Source organism: Myotis yumanensis, unplaced genomic scaffold, assembly GCF_028538775.1.
Source record: "Myotis yumanensis isolate MYYU_CA2020_CCGP unplaced genomic scaffold, mMyoYum1.0.hap1 SCAF_1, whole genome shotgun sequence".
Lineage (NCBI taxonomy): Eukaryota > Metazoa > Chordata > Mammalia > Chiroptera > Vespertilionidae > Myotis > Myotis yumanensis.
Window position 1 is genome coordinate 92,485,999 of NW_027223752.1, and position 18,996 is coordinate 92,504,994.

The 18,996-nt window shown below is 38.1% G+C and overlaps 1 protein-coding gene across 7 annotated transcripts in view; it reads left to right on the plus strand.

Moving 5' to 3' along the window:
- The window catches only part of NPAS3 (neuronal PAS domain protein 3), a 901,514-nt gene that overhangs the window by 269,089 nt on the left and 613,429 nt on the right, over positions 1-18,996 (plus strand). For 4 of the 7 annotated variants that reach the window (XM_070427774.1, XM_070427793.1, XM_070427783.1 and 1 more), the window contains one exon: positions 9,145-9,389. In XM_070427774.1, the coding sequence (XP_070283875.1) occupies positions 9,145-9,389 (245 nt within the window). Of the gene's footprint in view, positions 1-9,144; positions 9,390-9,500; positions 9,552-18,996 lie in introns of all 7 variants that reach the window. The other 3 variants (XM_070427757.1, XM_070427766.1, XM_070427801.1) reach the window with 1 other exon arrangement.

An 18,996-nucleotide genomic window follows, 5' to 3' on the forward strand; every position in this document is an offset into this window, starting at 1 on the left:
TCACATGCAGTTGCCTGATGAGTCCATATTTGCTTCTGAGGTTTCACATTTGCAAACTGCACTGCTGAGAAAGTAAGTGAAGTGTTCACCCACCACTGGTGTGAGCTGACTGGTTTCATGTACAGGACAGATAAACACTAGAACAGTGAAAACTCTAAACCAGTAACACAAAACCTTCAAATACAGTATCTTACCTTGTTCAGGACAGTCATTTCTCAGCAAGAATTCTTTTTAATGTATAAGACTTCAATTTATGTTTAAGAACTAGTAAACTATAGCAGTTTGACAGCCATTCACACTGAATTCTGTGCATTAAACCAACAGCATTCTTTTCCACAAACATTCATTGTTAGGACAATGCTCTCAGACAGAATTTATGAGAAATGGAATTATGTTACCAAGGAGATAGCATTTACTATAATGAAGAGTAGATCCTAGAAAATGGCCCCTTTTACAGCAGCTCAGAGCAGAGCCACAAAAGCAATTGATTGGTCTTGGCATTTAGTCTTATATCAGCTGTGTCATCCATAGCTTCAGGAGTGAGAACACTAATCTAAAGTGACATTTCTGTTCTGGCGGGCTTTTCTGCCCTGATGAAAGCAATTACTTCATTCCTAAATGATAATTTGCAGGAGTTTCAACCACTTTAATTGATAATTTTTTTTTTGTTCTGAGTTCAATTGTGAAGTGATTAGCCGATTTGGTAAATAGAAATTTAAGGTGTGAAATATACAAGTTGCTTCAAGGTAAAGTGCTATTTGTGGGGTGGAGAGAAATTACTTGATAAAGCAGCAATTTTTCCATTATTACGGAACTGCCAGTGGTATGGCTTAAAGTTCTGGGGGAAAATGGAGAACAAAACACTTTGATTCATGAGGTTTTGGGCAGACACCAAAGCATACAATGAATAGTTTGGTCTTGCTGTGGTTCATTCGAGGGTTATTTGAGTCAAGGTGACCATTGGTTGAAAAGGATTGTGCAGACCTCTCAGCTTTTCTTATTACTATTCCAATGACTCATTCTGGAATTAAATCCTTTTATTTAAAGTATTAAGAATAAAAATGCTCATTGGCTAAAACCAATTAATTTAATTATTAAGTTCAAATGTACACAAGGCATTTTCTGAACTTGAGGAAAGGCATTCAGTTAAATGGCTTTAATTAGTCTTTTGATCTATTTACCACAAGTCAAAAAATGGGTCATGATTATTCAGTCAGAATATATTTTTTAAAAAAATTTAATGCATCTTCATTTTAATACTTTATCCAATGTTAGCAGTTGCAGTTGTTTTTGACATTTTTAAGCAATCAATTTCATGATATTTTCTTACATGGGGAAAAATAATGGTCATTTCACATGTTAAATGAGAAAAATAAAGCAAGAATGAAGGTCAAACTGATTTAGCACATCAAACAGTCTTTGTCAGCCAAGCTTAATATATCCTGAGTTTGTGGAACAAATGAAATTTTGCTGCTATGTTACACTTTGCTTCCAAACAACCATTACAACTGGTTTTATATATTGTGTGAGCATCAGACCATCAAACAGTGCATCTTTACTGACGTGTTGCTGCAGCGATGATCTACGGCAGCAATCTGCCATTGATATAAGGGCAAAATGTGCATCTATATTTAGTTGTGAAATTGGCCTATTATACTCTTGATGTTTACAGAGGCTAACATAAATTAATGATGACAGCTATGAGCAGTGCATTAGTTAAGCAGGAGAGTTCTTACCTTGAACTTGAAGGTTCCAGTTTTAACTTCCAACATATAGTATACTGCTTTCTTCACACATTAAAGGAAAGTTTCTGAAATGATTACCTTTTCTTGGAGCATCTTAAAGACTTCAATTTGTGAGCTATGTTGTGCATAATCCTATCAGGTAATAGTTGTTTATGCATTTCTCAATTATAACACATTATAAGAAAGCTCATATTTATAATCATAGGGAAAATAATCCTGAAAGATTCTTTTTCTTTGTAGTAGGCTGATTTGATTGACTTTGAACTCTATATGATGTTAATGTGTGGAGGGCTGTTTTATTGAAACTAATGAAGGAAAAGCAAGCAGTGCTTGTAGAGTCTTCATCTTTTCTCTGGGACACCTCCTCATTCAGCTCATGTCAGGGCAGGTGTAGGTACTGGAGTACCTATAGATTTCACCGTTAACTATGACCAGAGATCTGACAAGTGTGCAGGTGTTCAAAGGTTCATGAGTTAAAATGCTGAAGCCTTTGATGAATTTTTGATGGCTGCATTTTTAATACAGGTCGACCTTCTTCCTTTGAGGCTGCATGCCAGATTAATTGATAAATAGAAGAAGTCTGTAGTGCTGGGTTCTCCTAAGCAAACAAGTAGGAAAAATCCATAAAACCTGCCTGTCTGGCTCCCTAGCAGTACTTTTAAAAGGTAAAATTTTAAAGTGGTTCTGACCCTACCTTTCCTTTTCCTGATAGTTAGATGCCTCAAACCTGCCATGTTCTTTAATAAGGACTAGTTATTGTATTCTAAAAGTTTACATGTCAGTGTTAAAATTGAGGCTTAGAGGATTTTCATGTAGAGATAGTGTGTATCTATCAATTATGTCTATATCAGAAGCAGTCCCACAAATAGAAGTTATAAAAATGATAAATCTGATTGTGAAGACGTCATATGAGAGGAAGAACCATTAAGTTGTTTCTCTGTGATAAATATTATTTTCCCTTTATCATGTTCTGTAGATCTCAGCCATATTATTTCCATAATTATCATAACCACTTCTGTAAAGAAAGAAACCAAAGTAATCAATTTTGCAAAGCTAAATTTGATCAGCCACAAAGGATAGCCTACCTCTCTTAATGTAATGACTCAGCAAGTACAAAGTTGTCTTTTTTTTTTCCATCCTGGACAAGTAGCATCCTTATCCAGTTCTATGGCAGCTTCAGAGAGATTGCAAACTGTGGGTCAATTTCATAATATTGGTTTGGTGATTGTGGCTGTACCTGTTTAACTTTTTATACCTTAAAAAATGTTTTGCTGCCGAAACTGGTTTAGCTCAGTGGATAGAGCGTCGGCCTACGGACTGAAGGGTCCCAGGTTCGATTCCGGTCAAGGGCATGTACCTGGGTTGCGGCCACATCCCCAGTGGGAGATGTGCAGGAGGCAGCTGGTCGATGTTCCTCTCTCATCGATGTTTCTAACTCTCTATCTCTCTCCCTTCCTCTCTGTAAAAAATCAATAAAATATATTTTTAAAAAATGTTTTGCTAATTTCAGCACAAGCACTATTTCATGACTCAGCCTTGCCCCCAGTGTGGAGACCTAAGCAGCAAATGCTGCTTGCTGCATTCCCATACTTTCCCACCACCAGAAGTGCTGTGTGAGCTCTCCATGGTCCTGGGGTTGTTGCCTTGCCTACCAACAAGGAGAACTTTAAGATTTGTGATGTTTTGGAAGATATTTTGAAAGATTATCTTTCCACTAGAGTACGCATATACCCTTTCTACATAATAATTGTCATTGCAGATTTGAAGTCTTCCATAGAAGTCGCAAGCTTTTGGACTTAGCACCTGTTTGAATATTAATTTTTATGTATAAACAAAATTTCTTGTTTTGCAACTGAATGCCAGTTTTTTCAACTTTAGCAAACTAAAAAATGGCCACCTTTCCTAGAACAGATAATCATTTATTTATTTTTAAATCTTTCATCTGTTATTAAGGGAACATTTTTTTTTATTTGAACAACTCATTAAGTGCAGCTTCAGTATACAACATATAGATTATAGGCATAAAGAGGACTAGGATGAAAAATCAAAATCTCTGCAATAACAGAATTTTACTTCACTTAGGAACCTAATGTTATATGTCAGAACCAGTGACTAGGAATCATATTGGTGAGAACAGAGTGTACATTATAAATGAACATTGTCGACCTCAAAGCATAGAAGTGTCATTGTGAGATGAGCTAAGATTTTTTTGTTAAACACATCTTATATAGTGTTACTATGTGCCAGGCACAATTGTAAATGTTTTGCAACAAATAAGTTTAATTCCAATAATAATCTTAGGAAGCAGATAGCATTATCATCCCATTTCACAGATGAGAATAACTGAGACAAAATAAGTTAAGTAATTTTATCATATTTACATAATTAGAAAGTTATAAAGCCAGGATTTAAATACAGGAAGTTGGCTCCACAGTCCATGCACTTAACGTCTACCTTCTGCTGGCATGGAAGACACTGAAAAAGGTGTCAGACAGAACTTGATGATAATCACTATTAGAACACGTAGGACTTTTTTAAAAATAGGCAGTTTTAATGTTGTCATCAAGCAGAAGTTAGGCCTCTGACTTTATTTTCCTTGGTTTGACTTTTACTGTCACTACATGGGAAATTAAATTTACTAAAGTGAAGGTCATACATAAGTGGCAGTAGAGAAAGGAGTCTGAGAGGACAATGAGGAAAGCAAACAGGTATTCGGAATTATAGAAAATGTAGTCAAACATGGTAGACAAGAAGCTTGGTTAAAAAAGTTATAAGGAATTATGGAGAAATAGGGTGGTAATCAGATGTGGTACTAGGATTAAAACAGTTGGGCTTTTTTTCCCCATATAAGTTTTATATTTATTATAATAAGAGTTACTGCTTATGTAATATTTACAATATGGTAGACATTTAGCAGTTTGCACAGATTAGCTCAGTTATTCCTCTCAGGAATATTATGAAGTAGATACTATTAAAATGTCCATTTTCCAGATGAGGAAATTGAGGCCTAAAAAGGTTAAGAGGCCTACCCAGGGTTGCCCAGCGAGTAACTGTCTGGTGATGTGAAGGTCCACAATCTGGCTACAGAGCTTCCACTCCAAGTTTAAGGATGGGTTGACTTTACTTTGGGCATTTCTGAGCTTTCCAGTTTCTTAAAATTCTTCTCTGTTGTGAAATTCTAAAGTGGACTCTACCACATTTAGAATTCATAAACTATCTTAATTGTTAAAACCTAGAACTGTCCAAGACGTTTACTACTTTATAGTTAACTCTCAGGGGATTTGCCAAAAATGCCCTATTTGTCACCCTCATTTTATAAAATGATTAATTTAAGGCTCAACTTTGGACTTAGAATCATAATGGTCGCATATGCCCAACATGTGTCTTTAACTCCTTCACCAGGAGTCCTTGCACAAAATACACAACTTGCCAAAGGGATTTAAGAGTCATAAAAGGATTTAAAAAATCACTTTCCATTTAATGTGCACTGTCATTACTAGTAAAAGTTTATGATTGCTTGTTATCTGTGCATAAGGTATAGCTTTAGAAACTTGTACAAATTCTTTCAAGGTGTTGAGAAGAAACATAGATTAAATAATATTATTGAAACCAGAGATACTTGTTTATGATAAATGAACTCTGGCAACATCAATGACAAGAAGAAGGGGAAAATTTAACTTAATAAGGCTTAGGAGAAATTCAAGATACTAGATCATTTCCCTTTTAGTTGGGGAGATGGGGTCCCTAAGGATAATCTGAAAATCATTTACTATCTTCCCCCAAATATACATGTATACATACATACAACTTCATATAGGACTTCCAACTTTTATTTATCTCAATCTGTACATATCTATATGTCTCCCTTTTGAAGTGGCTGTTGATTTTTTGGTTTTTAGTTGGTGGTAGTGCTGGTGAGGTTGATAATATCCTCATCAAAGAGCACTGGCATTTTGATTTTCTTAGGAATAAGATGGTCTCTTCCTACATGAGCATCAGCAGTGGGGAGTTTGGAGTACTTATAGTGACTCTGAAGCCTAATCATATTTTAAACGGCAGAGATCAAACATTTTGCTCATGTACAAATAAGCCATCCTTTCTTTAGTATTCTATAAATACTTTTTTGGTTTAGAACAGAATGTATAAATACTAAGTTTATTTTAGGTTTTAATGTAGTCCTTAATTCAATTTGAGAATTGCTTATAACTAGGCTCTACTTCACAAAAGCAGAAAAAAAGATTAATCCTCAATCTGTGTTGTTGTCTTAAGGTCCTTAGCTTCATCTATTTTTGTCAGCATCTCTATAACCTCTATAATCCTTTGACTATATTTTATTGCTGTTACCCTCAAAACCAATTACTACTTATTACAGACACAGTGCTATCATTCTGAAATTCTTCTGAACTATGGTGTCTGCATAATGATGTGATGTGGGAGTCATGGAAACCCTTTGTTATTGAGTTTATGGCCAAGAAGATTACTCCAGTGGGGTAACAGTGTGTGCTAGTATAAAAAAGGAGGGGGGGCAGAAAGACAACAGAAGGTGGAGCAGGAACACATAGAGGAAGTTGTGCTCAGTGCTGTTTCAGAGCAGTCAGGTGTCAGGGCAGTATTGAGCAGAATGCTAAAAGGCATTCGTGTCCACATATTCCTATTCCCCTCTGCTAGGCTTTGGAGCCCATTGGGTTGCTTCCTGTGCTCTTGAGCTTTCCTTCCCATAGGATTATTTTTTTCTTTAGTTTATTGATAAGCTTATGCATTAATATCAATTTCAGAGTAATTGCCTAATCCCTTCGTTGCTTCAGGTGAATAGAGAAATTCCTAGCATGAATATTAGTAATATTAATTAGATAATAAATGAGTCCATTTGTGATCATTTGAGTGACATGTCTAAAGGAAAATCATATATATCATCCACTAAAACTACCTTCAAAAGTGGTCTCCCAAATTATTACCCAGTTATAGAAATGCACCCCTGCTCTATTGTTGACCAAATGACATATTTTAATGGTCTTGTGTAATTTTTAGAACTTTAATTAGCTAACACAAAATTAAAACATAACATAAAATTTGAAATGCCATGTAAAAGTTTAGTTTTTGTTCTTTAGAAATAGAAAAACCAGAACTCTGGCAACACCAGGCCTGCCTGCCACCAAAGCTGTAGTTAGCTGGAAGTGTGTGTGCCGCCCTTTGCCTGCACTGCTGTCCTCCAGGCCTCTTCACTCATTGCTGTTCCCTGCCTTAACCCTGTGAGCCCTTGAGTTTGCAACCTCTGCTCCAGAGCTCCATCATAGTCACTTATTGGACTAAAAAAAAGTTGTGAGTTCAGCCCACCTTCTGGAGTAGTATTCAATTACAAGTATATAAAGAGAACAGAGCACTGAACTTGAACCACTGCACTCCATAAGTGGTAGAGAAACATGTGAAAAGAGAATTTTTTGGCACAGATGACTTAAATGGTGTTAGGTAGATTGCTTGTATTATAGAGAGGGATATGTCTCATTCTTTTATCTTAAGATGTTAACCTGGATCTTGGTTAGATTTATACTTGGTCATATTTTAAGGCTCCTCTCACTTTATTTACATAACTAGAGGCCCAATGCACAAAATACATGCAAGAGCAGCCCTTCGCAGCCCTGGCAGCTGCCTCGATCCTGTGGCTGCAGCCCTGGCTTCGTTCCGAAGGTCATCCGGAAGGACAGCTGGTCTAATTAGCATATTACATTTTTATTATTATAGATTTTCAACAAGCCAAAATTGATAATTTATAGAATTGAATGGAGGCCAGCTAAGATATTGGGATATAAGTGCCAAAACAAGTCTTTTCCTTGTAAATTAAGGAGGTTTCTGCCTGAGTTGCCACCTGAGATATGAAGAGACAAAGGTTTGTCACCTAAGATTGCTGAGACTGAGAATGATAGCAGTAACTTGTCCAGTTCTGAGAAATATATTAGTTAGCTAATTCAGAATATCTTATTAATAGAGTAAACATGAAATAATTTGGGATATTAGACCAGAACATTATGGCATTACTTAAATTACATAGATATTTAGATATTTAATAAGATAGTTTGGGTGTCTACCCTGAATACAATGTTTACACCAGGAACAATATAAGGTATACACTAATGTGACCTGGAATGTTATTGTCCATATTCTACTAATAGGGATGGGAGCCACAACTTTAAACTCACTTTGATTTATTCCTCTGGTCTCCCTACATTGTTTCTCATTCTCACTATTTTATAAGGGAAAGCCAGCATGCTAGACTCAAAGATTTAAAATGTCCTCGGAGTTCAATAAAATGGATACCTGTAAATGATTTTAAGAGTATCTGGATACTGTAAATATTGCCCAATTACCTATCTCCGGTGTCTGGTTTTGAGTTTATTTCTTGTCAGACACAAAACAGAGCAATTCAGAGTAGGTGGAATTTTCCTGTCAGCTGCTCAGAGGCAACTTCAGTGGTGCCAGCTTCTGCCCTCAGCAATGTGAGCAAACTTCAAACAGAAATGCACATGAATAGTTAAAGAAAAATGCTGGATCCCACCTGTTGCCTCTTCTGTGAAGTAATATGTCTATAATGTTTATAAATTTTAATAACCCAGACAGGGCTTTTTGTCTTTCAACATTAAATTTATATTATCATAAAGTTTGACTTTTCTGGGCAGTGTGTTTTATCCTCTAGTAATTTAGGGAATCTATCCATTAATTAGTGTATGTCCATTGATAAAAGAATGAAAGTATACTCTTATCAACTAATTACCAGCACATTTATAAAGTTACATGTAAATCTTCCTCTTCAATAGGATGTTTTCTTTATCTGACTGAGGTCTTGGTCCATACTGAGCGCTGGAAGAACATCAACATTTTATTTGTTGATTCTGTGAATTGTTTTGTATTTTCCTTTTCCTCTGAGATGATAACTGCAATAATGGTTTTAAATGCATCCTTTTGATGGCTTATAATCCCCTCAGAATAACAGTTAAATGGACAAAGCCAGCTTGAGAATAGATATGATAGATATCAGAATAGATATCTACAAATCTACAAGCCCAATCTTTTAAATTGCTTATAGCTGAAAAGATCAAGTATCCCCTGTAAATCGTATGTTTCAGAAACAAGGAATGTATGTTACTGCATGGTCAATTGAGGGGAAAAACCCTACCAAGCAAATGCTTTTTACTCATTGCACTTGAGTTCATGACATACAAGTCCAGAGGTAGAATTTATGGTTTTAGTGGACATTGTCTGGAACGTATTTTACCATGGCCCGTGGGATTTTGAAGAAGATTTTGGTAGCTTTTTGCTAGGAAAGGGGAAGTAAAAAGAAAGCAGTTTCTATATGATGAGAAAATCATATGTCCTAAACAATACTTTGTCACTTCTTTGGTTTCAGTTTACAAGCATTGAGAAAGGAGAAATCCCGAGATGCTGCACGCTCCCGCCGGGGAAAAGAAAATTTTGAGTTCTATGAATTGGCCAAGTTATTGCCTCTTCCTGCAGCCATCACGAGCCAGCTGGACAAGGCGTCCATCATTCGACTTACAATTAGCTATCTGAAAATGAGGGACTTTGCTAACCAGGGAGACCCTCCATGGAACTTGCGAATGGAAGGCCCACCCCCAAACACATCTGTAAAAGGTAGGTTTTAAGCCTCTGGTCATTGTGGCATATGGTGGTCTGTAGCTGTCTTTAAGATGAAATGTTTACCATCATCCTTTCTTCTTTTCCTGCATATCAAATCCTTTAAAGGGATACAAATGTGGAAATCTGAACTCTGCATGAGAAAGACACCGTGTGAAGGTGAAATGAACCTCTTCTATTTCTATTTTCTTTTCAAAAAAATTTGTCAGCCTAAAGTATTCTATCACTTTATATAAGGTTTCAGAGAAATGGGAATTAAATGACTTACATTAAAGTGCTTCCTGGGTTTAATATAAGTTATGTTAATACATGAAAATTTTTATTGATGGGTGGAGTATGAGTATATTGCTAACGGGTGGAGCTAATATTTTCTGTCTTTAGTCACCAAAGAAAAGAAGTAAACAGAGTCCAACTGTAGCAGGCATTTTGAGCAATGATTTTATTGATTAATAAAAAAATACAAGAAATGTATTAATGTTTCAAGTCTCTATACATATTGCCTAGAAGTTGCAAATATAAACATGTACTTGTCCTCCAAATCTTGGTGCAGTTACCCTTAAATCATTATTTTAAAATTTTAGGCCTTCTTCACTCTGGAAATTAAGAGAGGTATTTCTTGTGTGCTCCTGTAACTCCTAAAAATGTATGGCATTTCTAGTAATTTAGTATGTATGCATATGTTTTTCAATGCATATGTGGTGTTGGTCATTGATTTTTCTAACTTCAAGGGCGTGTCATTCAAAGCATAGGACTTTAGGGATCTCCTAGTTTCTTGTGCCTAACGTAGTTTCTGGGCCCTTGACAAGTGTGGGATAAAACTGGATGTTTGGCATAATTTCAGGCAACCTTCTCTCAGGGAGGAATCAGATTCTTTAGTTAGTGGTGACACTTTGACAGCTACCTTCGGAGAGGGTCCATGTTCTTGGCTGTTGTAGGAAAGGGGACAGTGGGGAGTGTAACCCTTAGAGGACTTACATTAAAATAAGGGTCAGAAGCAGTGCTGTGTACAGTCCTGTGCTCAGAGGTGAGACCATCTTTGTGCATGTGCATGTGTCAATCCGTTCCTCTCTTTGCCATCACTACTTAGGGTTTGTGTTTCTTATGCTTAGGAGAGAAGGACAATTAGAGTTTAAATTGCAACGTGTTATTTTCCTCTAGAGCAGGGGTTGGCAAACATGCTCTGTAAAGGGCCCTATAGTACATATTTTGGACATGGGGGATTAACTCAACTCTGCCATTGCAGCATGAATTCAGCCATAGACAACAGGGTATGGCTGTGGCCTATGAAACTGTGCTTACAACGCAGGCAGCTGCCACCCGATTGGCTCACAAGCCGTAGTTCCCAGACTCCGGCTCTAGAATGTAAGACTGATGTTCAAAGCTTGAGCAGAACATACAATACAATAGCTCTCAAGGACAAGATGTGAGGTTAAGACAGCAGAGGACAAAACAGCCAAGGCACATCTATGCTGTCCTTTCACAGCCCTCTGACCTGAGAATGTAGGTGTCAACTTGGCCACACAACAGTCCATGTTCCAGAGGCTAAAGTTGTAGGGAATTTTCCCAGGCTAAAGACCAGGAATATAGTAATCCTGGTAAGTATTTACTGTATACAGAAGAGCTTAGTCAGTAGGCTGTCTTCATGCTTATTCCAAATCATGCAAGATGGAAGGATAAGTGCAAAAGCTTTTAAATCACACAATGTACAAAATGTTATTATTAAATTTTAAATATGTTGCTTGAGGGAGTGGACTTATATTAAGTTGTTTAGGATAATCATCTTCTCCTTTATTTCCATTTTTCTTTGAAGTAGTTTATAGGTTTTTTTTTTGTGTGTGTGGTGGCAGTAGCTACCAAAGTAGAAAAATCCAATGGTTCCCTTGTCTGTCCATTCTTCTATTTTGTGATAGCCCTGCTTACTCTTGGAATCATGGCCTTTTAGAGATTCAGAATTATAGGGCACATAGAACCGTGCCTTCATTTTACAGGTGAGGGGAATGATGTAGAAAGGGTTTACAGTTGAGTGTTCACAGATCTAAAACTAGAATTCCTTTTTTTTTTTTTTTTGCCTTTCTGTCTAAGTGTTCTTCTATCACATCACATTCATTTCCAAAGATGATACTTAATTTGTATCACCATCTTCAAAAATTCCAGGTGAGAATTCTCTCAGTTTCAGAGTGTGACTAATTCATTTGGGCTTTGTGGCCTTCAATCAACTCAACTCTCTCACTACTTATTGTGATAAAGATGGAGGGGGCGGGGGGAGCAGACATGGTCTCTGCCCTCATGGGTTTCAGTCTGAGGAAGGACATGGCGATGTCAGTGAAAAAAACAAGGAGGCTGGGGTGGATGTTTAGGAGCCTGGAAGGAGATCACAGATGTTATTATTGTAAACTTTCCATCGGCTTTTGGCAGAGAATCCATGTTGTAACATGTTGTTCCCACTATTAGTAAACCGGTGAGAGGCTAAAGCTGTAGTTGTGAGCATAGTGGCTCTGTACTACTTACCCCAATTCTCAGAAGTTGGGAGGAATGAAAAATGCAATGGGCACTTTCTATAAACTGGTACACAGTATATGTATATTTTATTGCTTTACTCTAGTTCTTTAATGCAAACCTGCTACTCATACTGATCAAAGATTCATGGAACCACATCAAAGAAACTCGTTTTAATTTATTAAGGTCTTCTATGTTGTGCCCTTGAAGAAGTTCATATGGATAAACCAGCTTATATAAATAGCCTGTAGCATCCTGGGAAGTGCAGTTCATAGTCCAACAATAAAACAATACGCATTATACTTGATGCTTCTCCAAGCAGTCTCTTGAGTAAACCTAAAGGCATTTGGAAATTTATATGAGAAGGACTTACACATCATAGGCAACATTTTAAAAAATGTGGTGAGTTATCCATGTTAATAATTAAATTTCAGAGCTTAAATTTGTCACCCCAACTATATAGGCATTTAATCATTTTAATTTACTGCTTCAGAAAGGTCCTTCACTCTGCCCTGTATTCATCTCATCTTTTCTTAAAAGTCTATAAAGGTTGATGAGTTTTTTTTTTGTGATGCCCATTGTGTACAGATTATTTACAAGTTATGCTTGCAGAAAGAACACCCAGGTGACAGTGTGTAATATGTCCTGAGTCAATTACTTCGTGGAAATGATATGTTAAGCAATTGGAAGGTAACAGATAGTTTTTTCCATTATTTTAGAAATATCTGTATTGCTATAATACAGATCAAATCTACAATGAATATAATGCATTATTCAAGGAATGACCAGGCATTCTCAGCAGTGTTTCAGCTAAATAACTGATGATTGTAACCTTTAAAGAAATCTCATTGTGGTGACTGTTGGTAAATCACTTCCCCATTCATAGTAATCTCTATTTAGAGGCTATCTGGAAACCATTATATCTTTTATTAATCTTAAAAGCAATAGCTGCTGATTTGACATTTGCTAAAACTAGATAAATTTTTCGTCTTTCTAATATCTCAGACTTCAGTCAATTTTTGGAGTCTATCTGCTGCAACTCTATCAATTCAGGAATATTTACCACTCTAGGCATACGTTTTATTTTAATTTCAACATTGAAGCTTTTGAACAGTTTGCCTATGTGTGTGACAGGCAACAATGCTAAAATACTGTCTGTAAAATACAAGACATTTTTAGCTCTTGGAAGGAAACAGTTGCAAAATATGCAAGACAGTTGGTACTTAAAATCACCTGAGCACATTAGGAAAGAGCTTTACTATTTCCATAGAATTTCTCTTCCCTATTTTCAGGCATGTATTTTGAATTAACTGGTAGATTTTTTTCTGTAGTTTTTATTTAAGCAACACATGATCTCTCCTTAGCTAAAGACTAGACTGTTACTTAAGCAATGATTTTTAATGGGTCTCAACAATAGTCATGTAGGGTAAGTGAGTATAGGACATTCTTCAGAATAACACTAAACTACTGTAATGGTTGTCCCAAACTTAGATAGCATTTAAAAAAATGGTTCTGCTTCCATAGAAGGTAGAGATTCCAAGACTATCCAAGTTGGAGGTCTTCTTGGTCTCAGCGGCTCTAAGGTCTTCCAGCCTCTATTATGGCATTTTACTGTGTGCATTTATGTCTGCCGGTGACATTCGTGTTGAGATCAAGTATCATATTCCTTATTATCTCAGAGAGAAGGCGGGTCCGGGTGGGTGGTAGGAAGAGATTAACCAAAGAACTTGTGTGCATATATGCTAACCCATGGACACAGACAATAGTGTGGTGAAGGCCTGGGGTGGGGACAGGATCAGGATAGAAGGGGTCAGTGAGGGTGGGGAGGGTACATATGTAATAGTTTCAACAATAAAGATTTTTTTTAAAGAAAGAAAACGTGAAATGAAGGTCTTAGACTCAGAACATGGCATTATGTCAGCTTGTGTGATTCTTTTTGTTGTTGTTGTTATGCAGGCAAATGGTAGAGCTCAGGATGAACCCTTGGTTCTGAACAGAAGTTCCCTGTAGGGCGAGGGGAGTAGGACCGGAGGTGGAGACTTGCTTCTTGCTTGGTTCCTATTCTCACCGCTGTCACTCCCAGTACACAGAGGGCCTGACTCTCTGCTCTAGTCTCCAGTTCCTTTTGCCTCCATCCAAAGTCAGTGGTGGCCCCAAATGGAAATGGAAGAATCCAAAATCTGAGCTGCCGGTGTTCCTTTCTGCTTGTTCTGGTAGCCAGTGCCAGGTGTTAGCATCTATGGAAACCTGATGTAATATAACTGCCTTTTTTTAGGTTTGCTACGAGAAAGGTTTTTTCAGATCTTTCTAGTGAAGTTATGCCTTCTGGAAGAAGTTAATTAAGAACTTACCGTTTACTTTCATTGTACATCATGTTTGAACAAGCAATGCTTACAGCACCACACGTTCCTGGGATCGTCGTTTCTGACACGGGGCAGGAAGGGCTTTCTGACAAATGTGGGTCTTAAGGGAGGCAGAGTAAGTGTCTGAGACTCTAATTCTGTGAAGTTTCACCTTTTATCAGCAAAACCTTTGATATCTACAAAGGGATACTGTAGTCCACCTTCAGCATGAAGAATACTAGAAAGCATTGCTGGTTTCTTGCTACATGCCACTGACAAACAGTCTGGTGGGTCCCCGTGTGTTCAGTGCGTTGGGCACTATTGAGCATCCAGAATTACCTCAACTCCAAACACTGACTCAAGGGAAGGATAACCGGGAGAGTGATGGCTGAGAGCATGTGACGACCCAGCCAAGGCTACAAGCAGTTTCCACATCTCGGTAGCATGCCACAGAGCTTTACTCCTCCTGCAGCTGGAGTTGGTCTGTGGCTTGGCAGATCTAGACTGGGAAGACCTGGGTGGTTCTACTTCTCACCACAGTCTGGCTGGGCTTGCCTCCTTGCTGAGAGTTTAGCTCAGGTCTGCCCCCCAGTCAAGGGGCAGCCAGATATTTGGGAAAAGCTCTTTCCATGGTGATGGCAGAGGTGTAAGAGCGGTGTGCAAAAAACAGATAAAAAGGAGGAATATATTAAACTTTAATTTAATGCTGTAAGCATTGAATGATATTTGGTTTGCAAATCTCCCCCTCCCCCTCCTCCTTTTCCTCCTTCCCCTCCTCTTTTCCCTCCTCCCCTCCTCCTCCCTCTCCCCTCCCTCTCCTCCTCCTTCCCATTCTCCTCCCCACCCAGTCCCCTCCCCTTCACCTGCCGCTGCTGCTGCCGCCGCCGCCGCCTCCTCCTCCTCCTCCTCCTCCTCCTCCTCCTCCTCCTCCTCCTCCTCTTCTTCTTCTTCTTCTTCTTCTTCTTCTTCTTCTTCTTCTTCTTCTTCTTCTCTCCCTCTCCTCTCCTCTCTTCTCCTCCCCTCCCCTCCCCTCCCCTCCTCTCCCCTCCCCTCCCCTCCCCTCCCCTCTCCTCCTATAAAATGGCAAATTGTACACAAGTAGAGTTTTTTATACTTGGATTCAAATGGGGTCCAAGAATGTACTGCCCTTTGTGAGCCTCTGTGCTGTGGCTGTCATGGGGAACTTTGGCATGATTGTAATTATCATGGTGGATCACACCTCCATACCCCAATGTATACCTTCTTCCAGTGCCTTTCTGTTTGGACATCTGCTACGCTTGCACAGTTGCACCCAGGCCTCTGGTGAACTGCCCTGAAGAGGATCATATTCTTCCCTTGGAGGGCATGCTGCTCAGTCCCACATCTCTTCTCTGTGTCACAAGCACATTCCTGGCTGCCATGCCTACTACGTCTCTGTTGCCATCTGTAACCCTCTGCTGTTTCCTGTGAGCATGTCTCATCAGCTCTGTGTACTGTTAGCGTCAGGCTCCTATCTGTGGGGCTTAGTGAACGCCATCACTCACACAACCATGACCTTCGGGTTGCCCTTCTGTGAGTTCAGCGAGGTCAGTGACTTTTTCTGTGATGTCCCTCTCATGTTCAGATACTGTCATAAACGAATTGATCCTTCCAAAAGAAAACCCCCCAAAACACCCATAACATTTCTTTTTTTTTTAATATATTTTATTGATTTTTTACAGAGAGGAAGGGAGAGGGATAGAAAGTTAGAAACATCGATGAGAGAGAAACATGGATCAGCTGCCTCCTGCACACTCCCTACTGGGAATGTGCCTGCAACCAAGGTACATGCCCTTGACTGGAATTGAACCTGGGACCCTTCAGTCCACAGGCCGATGCTCTCTCCACTGAGCCAAACCAGTTAGGGCCCCATAACATTTCTTAAGGAAATTTTTGTGGAAATACAGACAAAGAGGTGTCTGTGTACCCTTTTGTATTCTAGATCAGGATTTATTAATTTGTCCTTTTCCCCCCTGTCCTCTCCTTTTCTTCTGGCAATAGTGAATACCTCACCGAACATTTATGCCTTAGTCCATGCCATCATCAGCCTTTTTCCTTCTTTCAGGTTTGCTGAACTCCTGTTCATCATTTAAAAACCAACTCAGATATAATATTCTCATATAGATCTTCTCTTCTTCCCAAAAATGTTAAGTCACTTCTTCTATAGATTACTAATAAGTCTTGCTTTATTATGAATTCATAATTATTTTTATATACTCATTTCTATACTTTGATTAGGAGCTATTGGAGGGAACCACCTGAGTCATATTATACATGTTTATATTTCCATGTTCAGTACCCAGGGAAAGAAGTATCTAATCATGTTTTTAAACTGAATTGTATAGAATTGGTTTGTATCTTCGAGTTGCATTAGCAGAGCTAATGCTGATGAGAGCTAAGGGTGGGTCTAAGTTATAGGCTAGGAAGAAGAAAGAAAGAGTAAAAATAAATGGAAGACAAATGATGGGAATAGTGTGAAACCATTAGGAGAATAAACAGTGTATGGATTAGGAGCTAGGAGGATGAGTGCCAGTCCCTGCCCTGTAATGGTCTCCCTTCCCCACATGTTTCTCTCATGTAACATACAGGCAGAGTAATTGAAAGTTAAAAGCAAGAGTCTCAAGAAACCCATAGGGTCTTGTGTTTATAAATTCAGTTCCATTCAACAAACGTCTGAGTTCCTTCTCTTAGTCAATCCTCCAAGTGCTCTGCTGAATACTGTGGGGGCATATCCAGAGAGTATAAAGCACAATCCTGGCCTTGGACGTATTTACCATTCATTGAGAAATAAGTGTGAAGGACAAAAGGGAAAGATAGAAGGTGAGAGCCTTTGATAAAATTAAATATACCCTGTGATGTGGATTATAATGCCCCCTCTAGACCTCATTTTCCTTGTTTGGATTTTCTTTTTGACAGTGATTCTGGTCTCTAATTCAGAACCCCAATTCCTTTCCAAGGATTTTGCAGTTCTTGTCTCAGATTAGCCTCTCTTGAGACTATTGGGTTTCTATTTGATTAATAATTTCAAAAGCCACATGCTCTAACTCAAGCAAGTCAAACTCGCTGCCCGTGGGCCGCATGCGGCCCACAATGAATATTTCTGCGGCCCAGGCAATATAATGGTATGTAAGAAACATTTTAATAAAAATTTCATAACTTAATTTTTACTATGTCCTCTTATACATAATTATTAATATCAAACTACAACGTTCACTAATGACTGATTACTATAATCGTGTTGCATTCATTTCTCTTAGGCGCCTTATGTGCAGGCGCACCATTTCTCTCCACTAATACCAGCAGCGAGTATTTTAGCAGCCAATCATCATGTCATTAGTCTTGTACCAACTTGTTTGATGTGTGCAACAGGAAATATTTTGCTTTCAGAGAACAAGAAAAATAGGTTTATTTGCATTACGTTTATTAGTTTATGCAGTTACTCAGTGTCTGGTAAGTTAATGTTCAAGAAAAAATATTAATTTTTATTAAAATGTTCTATTATTTTATGTTAACGATTACTCATTTATTTCAGCCCTTTTTATTCAGCATGTCTCTATTGAAATAAACCTACATTTCTATGAAAATTGAAGCTTTTGTTTATTTGCGTCCCACATAAACTTAAACCTTGTTTATTTCGCCCGTGTTAGCCTTTGAGTTTGACATGCTTGCTCTAACTCTACATAATCTGTACTAATTTCTGTTTTCCTTCTCTTTTGCTTATTAACCCTCTATAGAAAAGGTATCATGTCTCCCTTGTGCTAGGTCAAAAATATGGGATAAAGTGGCTTCTTTTAAAAACTTTTATCTGTTGATTATGAAAATTTCCATATATGCAATCATTATTAAAGAGAGGAAAGAAGACATCACACAATGAAGTTTTAAATTAAAAAGTCAAATACCAAATATATGATACAGACACAATTTAAATTTAGAAATTCATATATTGCTTTTACTCTCAACAAACTTTAGGGAACATCCTTACATTCTGTTTCACATCCGACTTATTTTAAGATGTCTACCAGTTCTTGGTAGTGTAACATGTTCGTCCTGGCATCCTGCGGCATTGCATTATACTACATTCTACTCACTTACTGAGGACTTCCATGTGTATGCGCTCTGTTCGTTAGGGCTAGAATTATTTAACGTGCTTCGGTTAGTCCTATCACCTCTGGCAAAGCACAATATATAGTTTCAGCACTCTGCAGATAACGATATTTCATGGGCACAGCAAAGCAGGAGTCACCTCTGACTGCTTTATATGATGGAAATTGCACTGTGGCTTTAATTTTCAGAAACAGCTTTCTAGATACTGTGCATAAGTCTTAGCTGTGCCTTAATAAACATGTGGCGACCTCCACCTGTAAAACTGATGTGGCTTTGCATACTGATTGACTGCAACTTGTCACACCCTCTCTGGGTCCATAGTATGTCTGCGAATGTCAGAGCCTGGGCAGGGAAAGAAGGCCGACAGAATTTTCGGTTTAAAGATCTTACAGATCATCTTGCTATTATGTTGAGAAAAATGGTATAGAGAAAAGTTTAGTGACACAAAGTCAGTAACAGACGTGGGACTGGAATTAGGGCTTTTGGGATCCCAGTTCAGCACATTTCACTCCATAGTAAAGAGAGATTTCTGTGTTCAGCACGTGTCCTCAGCTGCTCATCGGTATCCCCTTTTCCCATTTACATTTTACGTAAATGTATGTGCCTATACATGGCTCATGTGTACAGACCAACCCATTTTAGAT